The 17,001-nt window shown below is 32.4% G+C and overlaps 1 protein-coding gene across 24 annotated transcripts in view; it reads left to right on the forward strand.

Annotated features, from left to right (window-relative positions):
* The window catches only part of LOC129808208 (disks large 1 tumor suppressor protein), a 158,061-nt gene that overhangs the window by 93,190 nt on the left and 47,870 nt on the right, over positions 1–17,001 (forward strand). For 15 of the 24 annotated variants that reach the window (XM_055857991.1, XM_055857996.1, XM_055857994.1 and 12 more), the window contains one exon: positions 1,386–1,541. In XM_055857991.1, coding sequence (XP_055713966.1) covers positions 1,386–1,541 — 156 coding nt within the window. Of the gene's footprint in view, positions 1–1,385; positions 1,542–15,742; positions 16,840–17,001 lie in introns of those variants that run through there. The other 9 variants (XM_055858009.1, XM_055858007.1, XM_055858014.1 and 6 more) reach the window with 5 other exon arrangements.

A 17,001-nucleotide genomic window follows, 5' to 3' on the forward strand; every position in this document is an offset into this window, starting at 1 on the left:
TGCTGGCACAACATTCCATGAAGGAACAAGGCCTTCCCGCAAGGGGATTTCTAGACATGCATTATTATTTTTTTCTTGTACGGGATGAGGTTGTCAGTCCCATGTCCGTGGAATCAAGTGCAGTGAAGCTCACTGGATGCAATCCGAACACCTTTAACGCCAGAAAAATTCCTGGTGACCTAAAGGGAATTCGAACCCAGGACACTTGCATCATAGAGCGAGTGCTCTACCACTTGACCCATTGAGTGCTCCAAGACCTTCATAGCTTGATCATAAAACTGTCAAAAATGAATATAAAATCCGCATAGCGGAAGCATAAAATAGTAAAATTTGTATGTAAAACCCGCACAACTTCAGCATAAGGCCGAAGAATTTGCCTTTAAAACCAGTACAGATCAAGAATTTAACGATCTAAGATAGTATTACCAAAACGTGTAGCATAAGCTTAACCAAAAAAACGGAAAACTAAATAAGTCACCATAAAGATTTGTGAGAAAGTACAGGCATTTGATTCAAACTTCAATTTGTCATTCATTTGAAAAATGTCATTCATATCCCCCAAGCGTTCGAATTCGGAAGAATGTAGGGAAAGGTGGCCTGCCTTTGAATGCAGAACACTTTGAATATTTCAATTTTTCTCTTATTTTCGAAAACAAAAACCCTATTCTCTAAACCTTAGTTAATACAACTAACTATTTTCTATTAATTTCGATTAACAAAATATAATTTTTGCTTTGGGAAATAAGAGAAAAAAATAAATGTTCAAACGCTGCCACATTCAAAGGCAGGCCACTTTCCCTTACTGTAATACTTTTACATACTATACAAAGAAATTTATGCCAATATTTGACAATCCAGATGCGTAGGCCACTTTATAGGCCAATATTTTTTTTTCCATCCCTGCAATGTTGTTAATCCCTGGACCCCCTGTAATTCCTTCCCTTGTTATTACTATCAATCAACTATTCCGGTTGCATATTGACGAGGCTATAACATTTTCCTGTAACGCTTAAATTTTCAAAAGATTCACACTTTAAGGTTAGTATCATAACACAGTAAAATTACAGAAAATTAATGTTAAAGAACTTTTATTATTGTATGAATAATTTATGATATACATTTAAAATTTCGCTATGCAAATGAACCAAAGTTTTTGCATTATAACAATAGTGGAAATTTGACGAGATGTTTTACTTAATAGGTTTACATTAAAATTATTTCAAAAATTTATGTATCATAATAAAGTACAAATGAATTAGATTATTGCTCTTGTTGTACTTAAAAAGAGTAAATGAATAACATGAACTACACGAAGATGATGGCAATTTTCTAAAAAAAAAAGCCATTGGAATTTAGTTAAATTGATTATTTTTTGTTCTTTGCAGAATCAGCAACGATTCCGAGGCAATGAGGAAGTTCAGCAATCTGAAAAGAAGGAGAGTGAAAAGCAAGCACCTCCATCATCATCCTTGGCAGGAGCCACTGACAAGGAACACCAACAACCTGTTGGACGAAAATCCGAATCACCTTCAAAGTATTTGGTAAGTTTTTTTTTATTGTCTTTAGCACAATTTTGTTCTCAAGCATGGAGTTTCCTTTTATATTTTATTCATTGTTTTTTTTCTCATTCACATGAGTTTTCTTTTTATTTTTCTGAACATTTTCCATGAAATAATAATATTTGAGAACCCAAAGGACTAGTAGACGAAACGTTGTGTGAGTGGGTGGTTTTGTCTTGAGGGTGAATTGCAAGAAAAAAAAAGGGAGGAAATGACAGTGAAAGTGAATTCCAAAGTGAAATCGATTGATTGGAATTTGTGGAATTTCATTGAAAAGTATTTCTCGAGTTGTTGTAGCACTGACTTTCCCAGCTGAAACTTTAAAAAGAGTTAGGTATTTTCTGCCAAAATAAGAAATTTTCAATTTATGAATTACAGTTTATTGACACTTTATGTTTTTTTTTAAATTTAAATTGTAAATTTTGACCTAAGCCCAACCCACAATAACTTTTGTTTAGTAAACATGTTTTTGACATTTCAATGAGAGTGAGTGAGATCAAGATCTAGTCATCTCGCTCTCTCTCATAGGAAATATTTCAATTTGTGTTAAAAAGGGACAGATAATCCTAACCGGCTTATGTAGGTGAGATTCTTAACGTGAGCTAACTCGGAGTGCATGCAAATTCGATTTGATACTGAAGTAGGGAGACGCCATTCAGTTATCTTGAACCAAATTCGTGAAATTATACAAGTTTTGTATTTGAACCAAAATGTCAAGGATTTGGATGAACTGACAGAAAAGTGATATATGGGTGAAATGTAGACCAGAATGTTCTCTATAATTTTCCCATAGAACATGATCTCATCGATTACTCAGAAGCCAAGATAAGCGAGGTTTTTTGTTTCTTAACTCGTTTTTTTCATCCAGAGTGCCCCAAGTAGTCATTTGTTGAACTTCAACTAAATCAAAGAATTGTTGTATTTTGCGGGACTTTCCATTTAAACCCCTATTTTAAGTGTCTTGGTGGAGTAGAGGCAGTCAAATTGGCATCTGAGTGATTTCAAAGCGTTATTATGGGAAAAATCAATTTTTTCACACTTAAACGGCAAAATCGGAGTGATAGCGTAGTCTGAGCGGAAAATGATGTATGGACGAAATGTAGAGAAAAATGTGCTCTACAATTATGTTGAAGTAATCATCAAAATCGGTTCAGCGACAGTCGAGATAATTGAGGTTATGTGATATTGAAATTGGTTTTTCGACTGTGGCGCCCCTGGTGTTGGTCCCACGAAGTTCAAACATTCTAGAAAGTTGTAGCATTTGGTGAGATCTTTCGTTTAAGCCCTCATTCATCAAAATCGGTCACATAGAACCGGAGATATGATTTTTTGAATTTTGTGAACTTTGACCCCTCATATCTCCGGTTCTATTGAAACCACAGCGCGCATACGCACCATTTTGGAAACGTCCTAGACTGGACTACAACATACTAAAATTTCATTAACTTGCACAATGCCGTTTTTGAGAAAAGTGACTTTGAATTTCGATGAATTTTGACGCTATCACAGCGCCACCTGTGGTGACTTTTTGAACTTCCATCTGAAAGTGCTCATCGAGACGAAACCAAAAAGGTAAAATTTAGGTCGCTATGTTAATTAGAACCGGAGATAGAGGCCGGTCAATGTTCGAACTTTGACCCCTTATAGCTCGGGTCAGGGGTTATGGATCGACTTAAGGTTTTTTTTGTTTGATAGGTATAATCAACGGCTACAACATACTAAATTTTCAGCCTGATGCACAATGGAATTTTTGAGTTATTTAACTTTTAAGATTAAAAAATTTTCTTTTTAAAAAAAGCGCCCCTAGCGGTGGTTTTATGAACTTGCGATGTTAGAAGGGAAAGTGGCATTTCACGAGAGCTTTCCAAAAAGCCCTCACTTTTTAAATTCTGACAATTAGAACCGGAGTTATGGCCATTTTAAGAAATTTTTTTTGGACCCTTATAGCTCGGGTCAGGGGGGTCGGGGGACCTTAAGTCTGGTATTGATGGAAAGCTCTAAGGCCCAGCTATAACATACTAAAATTTGAGTCCGCTGAATGCCATAGGGGCGGAGCTATTGAGAAAACAAAAAAAGGGGAGTCTTCAAAATGGCGGAAGGAGGGGTGGGGGGTGGGGCGTCTATGCACCAAGTTGCAATTTTCACCCGATATATAACCTTTGCCGAAAACCGCAAGTCGATATCTTTTTTAGTTTAGGAGCTATTAAGCTCCAAAGAGCGGCCGGCCGGCCGGCCGGCCGGGAACGTAAATTAGCCACATATATATTCGTGATCAGGAAGTGCTGAAACACATTTTGGCCAAATTTGAGGTCGATCGGACGACATGAAATTTTGTTAGGATTATAGTAGGTGAGATTGTTAAGAATCTCACCTAATACAGTGGGACCTCGATAGAGTCAATTAATTATTTCCAGGCCTGTTGACCGCATTGGATTCGTTGACTCTATCGGAGTCCGAAAAAAATCAATTAAAATGTGAAATTTTGATAGAAAGGGGTATTATTTTATGTTTGTACTAGATCATTTATAAATTCAACACGATAGTCGAATATTATTTAATTAACCCATAAAATCTACAACATCTAGCCCAAAAAGGTTGTATATTTAGGCAAAAGTTTAGATTAAGGAATGATTTTACGGAATGTTTTTATTATTAGTAAACACCTTAAGTATAAATTACTCTCTTTGTGGTAATATTGAGATCACCCACGATGTTAAAAAAGGAAATGGTGGCTTAGTGTTTTTCAGTTGTTTTTTTTTTTTGAAGAGCTCCAGTATATATTTAATTATTGAGAATTATGATGCAATTAATATTATTACTAGATTTTTTTCAAACCTTTTAAGACCTCTACACATTGCAAGCAATTTTTGTCAAAAATTGCTTTTTTGAAGGAAATTGTTTACGTTGCTGTAGATAAAAACGTCAAATTTTTGTCAAAAATGCAATTTTTGATGAAAATTGCTCCCAATGTGTAGACACCTTTAGTGAATAAAAGAAGAGACTCATACAGTAGACTCTCACTCAATCGGCTATTTCTCAATCGGGCGTCAAATTTTGTTGACAGTTTTCACGCTTAATTATGAAGCTAATTCACTCAAATTCGCTGTAGTTCTTCCTATTTTATCGTGATTCTTTATAATTGAGCACTTTTTGTGGAATTTACAAAGGCTTTGACGCTAAATTCTATCGCTAAACCGGATGACATTTTGCCCCATATTCCCGATTGAGAGAGAGTCTACTGTAGTTGTTTTCGTTATGATAGCACTATGGCTCTAAACTTCACAAAGAGAGCAATAAAACTAATTTTTCGCATTTTCTTCATGTTTTGTAATATGTGCGCTAAATGGTTAAAAATATCGATTTGGAGTCTTCAGATGACCCCTTAATAAGTTAATCTGAGGATTATTAATATGATCCTCATTCCCTCCAAATTTGCTTTTGAGATACTAATCCTTTTAATTAAAAATGTCACTTAAAATAAATTTACACGTTTTTTTAGAAGGGTAATTTTTATGATCGTTTATCATTTACATTTTTTAATGAAGTAAGTTCTTAGAACAAATAAACTTAGAACAAACTTAAACTCAAAAATCTAGCATTCTGTACGTTTTTCTTTACTTTACAAAATTCGTTACAGTGCGATCATAGGATAATCAAAAAATCTTACAACAAGAGAGAAAAGACAAAAGAGCTTTCAATCTGTCAAAACGCTTAAAACCACGAAAATCTTTTTTGTTTGTTTGTTGGAAAATGGTTATACGGTTAATATACGAATTTTATCATAAATAGGGGAAGAGCACCAGCGATCTGTAGTGTTCCTCGGATCGTCAGGTTATTACCATATTGTTGCACCAATTCAAATTACTTTTTAAAAATTATTAACTACATTTTACCATTTACCTCTCACAAGAATACAGTGCATTAGCCCAGATTTAATTTATAAAACCAATTTTCCGTGAGACACCTGATTAAATTCGTGACGATCCGTGGTACAGAGTACATAATTGCAATTACACCTATATTTTTATTAATTTATTGTAAAAATAAGAATCGCACCTAATTTAGAATTCAGTTACACAGATATAGTTAAATGGATCGCTAATAAACCGATTAGCATTCACAAAAATACCAAATACCTAAGTATATTGAGGCTAATATTTTCACCTAAATTTCGAGCTTTTCTCTGAACATTCCGATCCGTGGTGCTCTTTCCGTATTACCATGTACTTACATAAATGTTTTTCTTCTATTAAAATCGTTACATTGATGCACAAAAACATTGGCTTAAATTTCAAAAAAAAATCATAATATTGTTATTTTAATAATAAATTAAAAGTTGACTCTATCGGAGTCAATTTGGGTCCCAGTTGACTCTATCGGAGTCCGTAGAGTAAATAGCTGTTGACTCTATTGGAGATTGACTCTATCGGGAGTTGGCTCTATCGAGGTCCCACTGTAATAATTTTTTAAATTAGGACATTTTGTCTGATATTTGGCAAAATTTCCCTACATATAACTAAAGTTCTATACGTTTTATCGTAAAGCATTAAAGATATTTTACGCGTTAAACTGAAAATTTTTATAGTAGAATAAAAACGATCATCAAAAGGTAAATTTAGCTTTTTAATGTTTAAAGATTTATTTCAAAGTTGAGGGAATAATCCCGTAAAGAATCAATTAATTAAGATTGATTTAATGGGATTTTGTTTTCTTTGACTTAAACACAATTTTATCCCATTCGCAATTCATGTTAAAATTCAATAAATTATTCAAATGTGTCTAGAGAGAGAATATGCACTTGTTTTTTGTGTCAGAAAAAAACTCTCTTGCGATTCTATGTGTTCCATAAGGAAAATAATATACCCTTTCTCTTGAAAAAGTGTTGAGGAAGAAAGGAAAGCGTGCTCAAAACACGAAGAGGAAAAGTCATGCATTTTGTGAAATTGCGTGACTGAGTGGCATTTTATTATTTTACTTTTCCATCCTCTTTTTTTTTATTGATTCTAATACACCTGAGAAGTGGGTGAAAGAGCAAAGGAGAAGCACAAAAAAAAAACTCTGTGACATTTACCGATGAAAAATACACAGAGACCGAGACAAATTAATTACTTTTCTAATTTGCAATTACTTAGTATTTAATTGATATGCGCTAATTCAACTAATTACATTTCAAACACATTAAAAAATCATTTGGAATGACTTTTAATTATGTAAATCGGATAGGTAGATTCATTTGATTTTTATTTGTCAAAATATGCATCGACCATTTACTTCAAAAGAGAAGATTAATTAAGAATTAATTCGTTATTATCATCATAACCAATAATTACACAGAATTTATTTTTATTACGGTCAAAATGTGGAAAAATAATTATGAATATTTTGTATATTAAAGGTTATGTAAATTTTGTGCAATAGTTAATGATATTAAAATAATGCTGAGGATAATTTGACAGAGATTAATTAACAATTTAGTTTTCAGCAGATGCAAATCTGTGACAAATTGTTGATTTTCGTGAGCAACTTTTGCCCTCTTTTGATGAAGGATCAATGAGGTTATGACCTTTTTGCTACCTCGCGTTTCCCCACAATTTCCTTCTGAATAAGTTCAACCAGATAATTTTGCAATTTTATGAGAGAGTTTCATGTCTGCAGTACATATTATCGAAATGAATTAATATTTAACAATTAAAAAGAGGTTGTTTATCAGGATAACCTATAAAATTGCATCTTTTGATATGGCAACCCAGTGAGCACAAATCCTAAACGATTTCAATTCATTTTTCTGTTTACAGCTGACCCCTCGCGAAGCAGTTCCATTTCCATATAGTTAGTTAACACTTTTTGTTCGAGAACTACTACTGACCGGTTAGCATATTTTTGCTGATCGACTCAGCAAAAATATGCTGAAAATGCTGCTTTTTTCAAATAACTGTGCTCACTGAGAATTGCACATTTCTTTTTTTAACATCAATAATTTTAAAGTAACACACAAATTTACAATTATGTCAAATGTTCTTTGACCTTTAGGGGAAGGATTTCAGGTTTCGCACTTACTCTAGTTTCGATCATCTGACTTAATTTATTAAAGAAATGTGGGATTTAAGACTGCCTAATAAAATATATTACCATTTGATCAGATTCATTAAAGGTATATAGGAAGAATATAAAATATTCGTAGCCAAGGTGTGTGCGTGTGCGAAGTCTGAAAGTCTTCCCTTAGTTTGATGACATAACATTTTTAAAACAGATTTTCCTTCAAGAATACAATTTAATTTTTTCCTTAATAAAGTGTTAAATTATTATTTTATTTTTCATTTGTATCAAACATCGATACTTGTAGATATTATCTAGGACTAGATAGGGTAAGTGTGCCAAATTCCGACCAGCTTGCAATTTCGGCCACCTTTTTTGTTCCTCGAATTTCCATGAACTTTTAGATTTTACGTACTCTAGAGATTATACAAAGCAAAAAAAAAATTACAAAAAATGTAGCTTCGACAAACGAGATGACGTGAAAAAGATATAGGAAAAATTCCCGAAGGGCAAGGAACTATGAGAATGAAAGTGGCCAAAATAGGGCACCAAAGCTATGTCTATATTTTTATTCATTTTAAAATGTATTAAGAATGATTTTAGAGTAAATAAAAACGGTAAAATCTTTACAAGGTTCCAAGCAACACTCTTTCAGAAGAAAAAATAAAAAAAGACAATTTGTATTTAAAATATTACATTTCAAATTTGAGACTTTGACGCTTGCATGCAACTATGCCGAAATTTGGCATACTTACCCTACAAGTCAAAGTTATGATTTCGCTACCTTAGTACAATATCGATTCCAATTTTTCTATTACTAAGATAAGAAATTGGTTTTCAATATAAGGTTATGTTGATAATAACATTAAAAGAGCATATAAAATGTAAAACTGTAAATTAAGCAAATATTTTACGACTTGGCCATTGCACTTGAAATAAAAGTTGAACGATTTGCGAATTTATTCAGGTCATTTTAAATTCCAAAGATATTATTTTTCAAACGGTGCAATATTCTAATTTACTGTTTGTGCGATAGGAGAGAATGAGAAACTCATAAAATAACTTTTCTTTTGTAGAGACATAAAACGAACAAAATGCATTAAATGTGCTCAATCAGACGTCTTGCTTTTAAAATATGCTTACAAAATAAAATTTATTGTTCGCATATCATTATAAAATTTTTAAATTTTAAATCAAACTGAAAAATTACAAATACAAGTTTACGTTCTATTAAAAGTAAATGTTATTTAATTACTGAAGCAAAATTAATGGGTAAAATATTTCAATTTCTGTAAAAAAAACTGAGGATTTTTAAAAATATTTTGAGAATTCTACAGAATTTGGAAATGAATTTTTTAAACAATTATAGTCAGTGTCTTAATTTTACACTTTTTAAAATCTCTAGAAAGTTTGTCTTATTGTTTAAGTTTTATGGAGAAAAAATACTGAGAATTTCTATTCTTATTTAGTTTTGTATAAAATATTGTAGGGTAAGTGTGCCAAATATCGGCATAGTTGCATGCAAGCGTCAAAGTCTCAAGTTTGAATTGTAATATTTTAAATACAAATTGATTTTTTTTATTCTTTCTCCCAAAAGAGTGTTGCTTGGAACCTTGTAAAAAGTTTACCGTCTTTATTTACTCTAAAATCATTCTTAATACATTTCAAAGTGAATAAAAATATAGACAAAGCTTTGGTGCCCTATTTCGGCCACCTTCATTCTCATAGGTGCTTGCCCTTCGGGAATTCTTCCAATATCTTATTCACGTCATCTCGTTTGTCGAAGCTACATTTTTTGTTATTCTTTTGCATTGTATAATCTCTAGAGTACGTAAAATCTAAAAGTTCATGGAAATTCGAGGAACAAAAAAGAGGCCGAAATTGCAAGCTGGCCGGAATTCGGCACACTTACTCTATATGTTAGTTCTTTGATATTTTGCATGGTAATATTAATAATGCTGGCACAACATTTTATATAGGAACTAGGCCTTCCCGCAAGGGGATTTGTAGACATGCATTATTATTTTTTCTTATAACAGGGATGGGGTTGTCATTTAACAGTCCCATGCAATGTGGAATCAAGTGCAGTGAAACTCACTGTAAGCCGAACACCTTTAATAACAGAAAAAATCCTTGGTGACCTAAAGGGAGATTCGAACTGGAGACATTTGCATCATAGAGCTAGTACTTTAGCATTTGACCCATTGAGCGCCCATATATTTCACACAGAGCTCTCCGATATCCGAGTGACAGCTGTCAAACTCACGAAGAAGCCAAAAAAATCTCCCTTGTCGTATAGTTTTATCTGACATTTTCGGTCCTAAACAGCTTAATATCGAAGAGCTCAATACAGTTCAATTATATCTACGACCTTTTGATAATTTTTTTTATTATATACTGGATTTTTCAATCAAACTCTTAAAATATATGAACTAAAATTAATAAGGTTGAAGAATTTATTAATGGAGTTTAAGGTTATAACTGTAATTTATTTTACTTTCAAATATTAGAAATCTCTTATTCATCCTGGATTATTGGCAAACTTTATTTTAACATTCAGATTCAGGTGTTTTCAGCTGTTATACGGTCTTGAGGTCTAAGGTTTATCAACATATTCTAAGACTAAGTCCTTAACAGGCGAAATTTTTGAAATAAATTTTGCTTAAGATGATTTTCGAAGAATAATTAATTTGAAACATTTTCGAAGGACTCTGTGCTAAATCTTTAATCTGAAAACTCTTCTCTTCAAAACGAAACTCTCCTAAATGCATGCTTTTGTATCATCATTTTTTGCTAATGACTCATCAAGAAACGACGCGCGTCGTTGCAAATACAAAGAAATGCAGTTAGAACTAGAAAAGTTTTATTTTGAGAAGACGAATTGTTTTATTATTAAGAACTAAATCGTCTTAATGTGAAAATCAGATTTGCGGACCACTTGCCGTCTTCGTAAAATGCTACGAGTCATAGCCATAATCACAAAGAAACTAAGGAAAAGTGCCCATGCTTCGTACGATCCCAAACTTTGTAATGCCTAAATTTTTCCTACCTTTCTGAATAAATGTGACTCATCGCAAACATATTTTAAAAACAAGGGAAATCACCCAGTTTTTGTTTTAAATATATTGCAGTCGCATTTATTCAGAAACATATGAAAAATTTAGTCTCATTGCGAAGCTGGGATTGTACAAAGCATGGGCACTTTCGCCTAAGTCTTTATTTTGATTTCTTATTAAGGACATACATAATGTGTCATACTCAACGCACAATAACTTTTGTTTTGTAAACATGTTTTTTTTATTTTTCAGTGAGAGTGAATGAAATGTAGACCTAGTCATCTCGCTCACTCTCATAGGAAATTTTGAAAACATGTTTACAAACAAAAAAAAGATATTGTGCGCTGGGCATTAAGCAGTAGAAGTAGAGCGCTTGCTATATGATGGAAGTATTCCGGGTTCGATTTTCTTTTAGAGCGCCATCAAATTTGCGGCATTAATTATGTTCATGTCTCATTCAGTGAGCGTTCTGCACTTAGTTCCTCTGTGAAATTTTGCAACTGCATTTATAAAGAAATTTTCTTAAAATGATTTTTGTATGGTGCACATCATGCAAATGCAGGGTGGAAAACTTTCCTAATTCAGCAAGTGATATTGGTAAATGTTATTTTAGCCCCACTAACGATAGTTTGTCTAACTTTTAGTGTTTGGTTAAAATTTTATTTTGTTTCTTTGAATTGAATAAAATCCCCCACATTGTATCAATCACATCTTGGCTGAATAGAAGAATTCTTTTTGAATTTGATATCAAATTCAATTTAATGTCACTTTTTATGGTGTCGAATTTCCGGAAAATGGTCAAAAGAATTTCCCCAAGCTGTCTTACATCTCTCATTCAGTTGCTTGAAATGTAATTTTCAGTCTATACAAAATAAAAATCATTCCAAAAACACATCAAAAAACACTTCGGTTCAATAAAAAGAAACTCGAAAGTTTATCAATAAAACACATCCGAAATGTTGTAAATAACACGGTGATTTCTTCAGAGATTAAAGATATACTCTGGCCTGTCTTTCAGGGAAAACCACCATAAATCTCTTGGTGTAAATTTCTCCGAGGGCTTCTTCCATTTTTAAAGGGTTTAATTTATTACCATTGGCCTGTCGTTCAAGTTTGAGGAGTAAAGGAAAAATGAAGTAGTCTGCGAAGTAGAGTATCACAAATGCTGTATTTCCGCCAAGAATTTATTTATATCGCCAAAAAAACATAATATCGCCCCTTTATTATTACACAGGCGCAAGTCAATTTTGAGATATCGCTATTATCTCGTAGGAAATTTACTTTTTTATTCTTGTTAGAAGTATTTCTTTTTATGAAAAAATAACTTTTGATATTTTCATATGACTCTGTATTGGGAAAACGGGGCTGTTTCGGACAGGACATGGATAGATTGGGCTTGATTTTATAAACATGAAATTAATAAGATTAAACCACCAAGCATTTATAGGCAATATGGACATGTACAGTGAGTGTCAATAGTTTGTTGCCTAATGGATGTTTGAGAAATCAAGTGAAAAAAAATGATAGAAAAAAATACTTTTCCAAATTTTTCTTTTTGCAGATGAGTTCCTTGTAATCCGTAGATATTATTTATAGTTTTCAAAAAAAATAATTAATTTTATTTCATATCAAAAATAATTATTTTCCAAAAGTTGGTCATTTTTGAAAAATCAAAAGTTTGTTGCCTCATTAAAAAAACTATTTCAAAATGGTGAAAACGTGCAACCAACTTTATGTAAACCGGTTACATTTTGAGCTTATGTCATTTGATAGGCAAATGGTAGATTTGTACATTTTTAAGGCTGTCAATGTTAAATATATAGGTGTAAGAGTGATGATAAATAACAAGAAATGATCAGTTTTTTGATAATTCATAATTTAGGTTATAATGGCAAATTACAAAAAGTTGAAAGGTGGGATATTGTCCAGAGATACTGCTGGAAGGAATCGGCGTCGCTTAATTGCCAAATTTTATGGAAATTCATGAAAAGTTATACATAAAATGGTCAAATATTATAGTTATGAGGCACGAGTACATCTGAAAAACGCTACTGGTAGACCCAGGGTTTCGACTCAGAAAGTCGATAACCGCATTCTAGGTATCTCTGATAGTAACCCCATGATGTTTGCTTCAAAAATTCAAAGTCGGCTGGTTACAGAAGGCATACAGGCTCCAAATGTTTCGAAAATCAAACTCAAAATGAAAGAAAATATAAGAATAGGTACTTGGCTCGCAAGATTCCATTGGTAAGCAAAACCAAACTGCGTAAGAGGTTGTATTTTTACGTTTTTAGCATGCTCCAAGTGAATTTACAACCTTTTAACCAGATTGGTTTTGTTTACCAATGGAAACCTGCAAACCAAGTAATTATTCTTACCACTTTCATTAAATTGCGGTTGGTTTTGAAGCCTGTATGCCTTCTGTAACCAGCCGACTCTGAATTTTTGAAGCAAACATCATGGGGTTACTATCAGAGATACCTAGAATGCGGTTATCGACTCTCTGAGTCAAAACCCTGGGTCTACCAGTAGCGTTTTTCAAATGTACTCGTACTTCATCACTATAATATTTGACCATTTTATGTTTAACTTTTCATGAATTTCCATAAAATTTGGCAATTAAGCGACGCCGATTCCTTCCAGCAGTATCTCTGGACAATATCCCACCTTTCAACTTTTTGTAATTTGCCATTATAACCTAAATTATGAATTATCAAAAAACTGATCATTTCTTGTTATTTATCATCACTCTTACACCTATATATTTAACATTGACAGCCTTAAAAATGTACAAATCTACCATTTGCCTATCAAATGACATAAGCTCAAAATGTAACCGGTTTACATAAAGTTGGTTGCTCGTTTTCACCATTTTGAAATAGTTTTTTTAATGAGGCAACAAACTTTTGATTTTTCAAAAATGACCAACTTTTGGAAAATAATTATTTTTGATATGAAATAAAATTAATTATTTTTTTTGAAAACTATAAATAATATCTACGGATTACAAGGAACTCATCTGCAAAAAGAAAAATTTGGAAAAGTAGTTTTTTCTATCATTTTTTTCACTTGATTTTTCAAACATCCATTAGGCAACAAATTATTGACACTCACTGTATCTTCAAGTGTATCTTGCCCTAAAACATGAATATTTGCAGTCTCATGGTGTAAATTAAATCCTACAAATCATTTTTTTTAAATTAAACTATTTTAAGGCTAGATTTTTGATATCTCAGCTTTCCTTTCTGTATTTCATTTTAAGTAAAATAATCAGGATTTTACTGTCTCATTAAGTATTTTAGTAAAATGGAGTTACATCAAATATATTTAAAGTTTCAAAAAGATTTGCTATTTCACAATTAAATTAAAATAAAATAGCCTCCACACATTAGAAAAATTTATAACCACATTGAAACAAATTGTATAGGCTTTTGTAGGAAATACGGTCAAAGGCGAACGTAAGTTTCTCTAATTTTCAGAGGCCTTAAGGGTTGAAATTTTCTTACTAGATATTTTTATGGTCCGGAAAAAGTTAACGCCTAAATAAACTTAAACTAATCCTCGAGAATATTTAGGCTGTAAAATTTAACTGTAAAGATTTATTTTAATCTGTCATGCCATACACTAAGGGCTCAGAATCATTTACAGGTCTATTTCATAAATTTATTTACCCTAATCTTTTACTAAGTGTTACAGGGTAATTATGTTTGATGATCGGCCTGTCTGTGGACCGAAATCTCTTAAATTTTACAAACTAAGTGTCTTTTTGGCATTTTTTCCTACAGTAATTCGGGCAATTTTCTTAAAAACAAAACAGGCTATTTTGATGAAACTTCCTTCTAAAGTAAAGATGATTTAAGTCCTAATCAAAGAATTTGATTTAGAATTTTTGGAGAAAAAAGAACAAATAAAAATTCAAAATAATTACTTGAGACCGCCTTTAAAATCTTGTGGAAAAATCGACGGTTCACGACGTTCAGGAGGGCCATTTGAAGTTGGCGATTTCTCATGCTACCCGTGTTAATTTCTTTTCTCGAAAAAATTAAATATCTCGTTATCCGGACGTGGGATGACCACCAAATTTATAAAGTGCTACCAATTGTAGATCTCGGTTCCAGGAACAACATCTCTCGGAGTAATGTAAGGGCCTTGACAGACATGAGGATTAGCCGAGAGACGGCTTAGCGTAATTATATTAGAAATAATGGTTGAAGTGCATTTCAATCATTTTCCACTAAGCCGTCTCTCGGCTTAAGTCGTAAATGTGTCTAGGGCATAAGGCTAAGTCGATTTATCATGGTATGGAATTGAGCCGTAGAACTTAAGACTAGTGTTGAGTGTAGGATTATCTTGAAATCTTGATCGGAGCATACCAAATTTTGAAAAACTTTTACCAAACTTTAAAATAAAACGCTTGACATTTTTTGTTTTGAAATCTTATTTATGGAATATCAAGTCTTTATGTTTCACATTTATTTTTATTTTTAGTTACGGAACAGAGCTGAATAGAATTTATATTTTCTTAATAATTGCAAAGATCCTCGATCTTTCCCTTGGATGCAATCCGAACACCTTTAACGCCAGAAAAATTCCTGGTGACCTAAAGGGGATTCGAACCCAGGTCACTTGCATCATAGAGCGAGTACTCTACCACTTGACCCATTGATTGCACATATTTTACACAGAGCTCTCCGATTTCGATATTCGAGTAATAGCTGTCAAACACCCGGAAAAGTCAACAAAAATCTCCCTTCTGGCATGGGTTTTATGCGTCATTTTCGGTTCCAACTAGCCGAATATCAGAGAGCTAATATAGTTCAATTATATTTACGACCTTTTGGTAAATTTTTTAAATAATACACAATTACACTGAGAAAAATAGAGGGTGCAATTAACATTTTTTCCTAAGAACTTTAACACTTTTTAGGCGTAAATATATATCAACATTTTTTAATGTTAATTTTACACCTTATTAAGGGTAAAATTAACATGAAAAAGTGTACCTTTAACCCCTAATACATCTAAGAAGGGTAATATTTACACCGATTTTGGATCAATACTGCAGGGTAAAATTAACATTTCCGGAATGTTATTTTAACTTTTTCGGATTTCTCTCAGTGTATGTAGCAGTATACTACATTTACACTACCTGTTTATGTAAATTTACAACAAAAGTTATAGTAAAACAACCAAAAAATTTATTAAAATTTTATTTCTCAAAGCCTTTGCTGAAATTTAACTTAAGCCTGTGTAATACAAAAGGTGCGATGTAATTTAGCGATATGCCCTAAATAATAATTGATTTTCTTTCTTCTGCTGCCGCAGAGAAAATGTTTTTAAAGTTTTCTTTTTTGAGGCGCACAGGAAAGAGGCAATTGCGGAGAGAGTATTTAATTTTATGAGTGATTGGAATATTCTTGAGAAAATTTTACAAAAATAGATTTTGAGCACATTATACTTTCCTTTGTTCTCCAACATTTTGTATAGTTCTTGTTCAATGAATGTGTTAGAACACTTTTTGAGATTATTTGTAGTGGGTTTTAAAGAGAGTTTGAGGATGAAGAGTGTTTTTTTTTTGTGGAGAGAAAATGGTAAAAGTGATTTGAAGATGTTGAAGAAATATTTGAATTTACCGCCAAAAGCTCTTCTGACAGAATTGCCAACATGAAGATGAGAAAAAGAGGGGAAATTAGTCGAAAAATCGATGAATTGCAATGTCATCGACTATTGAACGACTTTTTGTCGATGCCAGTCATCAAAAAAACTGTGTTTATGGCATTTTTGTGTGTAGTTTTTGGGTGGAAAATTCATGGGGATTTTTTCCGTATTTTCCGTGGATATTAATACAAATTTACGCATAAGTGTATGGGGTATTAAGGGAGAATGCTAGTGAAGTGAGAAAAGTGCCTTTTCTCTGTGAAATTCCACAAATTTCCGGCACCTTGGGTATATTGTATAAAGTGAAAAATTGTATGTGAGAAGCTTCTTCGAGAAAAGTAAAAATTCTATAAGTGTGTGCGTGTGTGTGTGTGTGTGTTGTACGACAAATTCATTGACAAGTACGACATTAGCTATCTCACTCACACACGTCCCGCATATTTTTCTCAAAAAAAAAAAAAGAAATAAGAAGTTCGTCAAAAAATTTCGCGCGAGAAAAGATGGAAAAATAACGAGAATTTTTCCTGCGAGTGAGAAACACAAAATTTTTTTCTGTGCTTGAGAAATAAAAAAAGGCTAGAAAATATTCCAATTATCTTGCAAAGTAGTGTCACTTAATTGCTGCATTCAATTGACCTCTATTATTATTAATGTGTTGTGTTTTTTTTTTCATTATTTAAAACATTTTTTTT

This window comes from Phlebotomus papatasi, chromosome 3 (genome assembly GCF_024763615.1).
Source record: "Phlebotomus papatasi isolate M1 chromosome 3, Ppap_2.1, whole genome shotgun sequence".
Taxonomy (NCBI): domain Eukaryota; kingdom Metazoa; phylum Arthropoda; class Insecta; order Diptera; family Psychodidae; genus Phlebotomus; species Phlebotomus papatasi.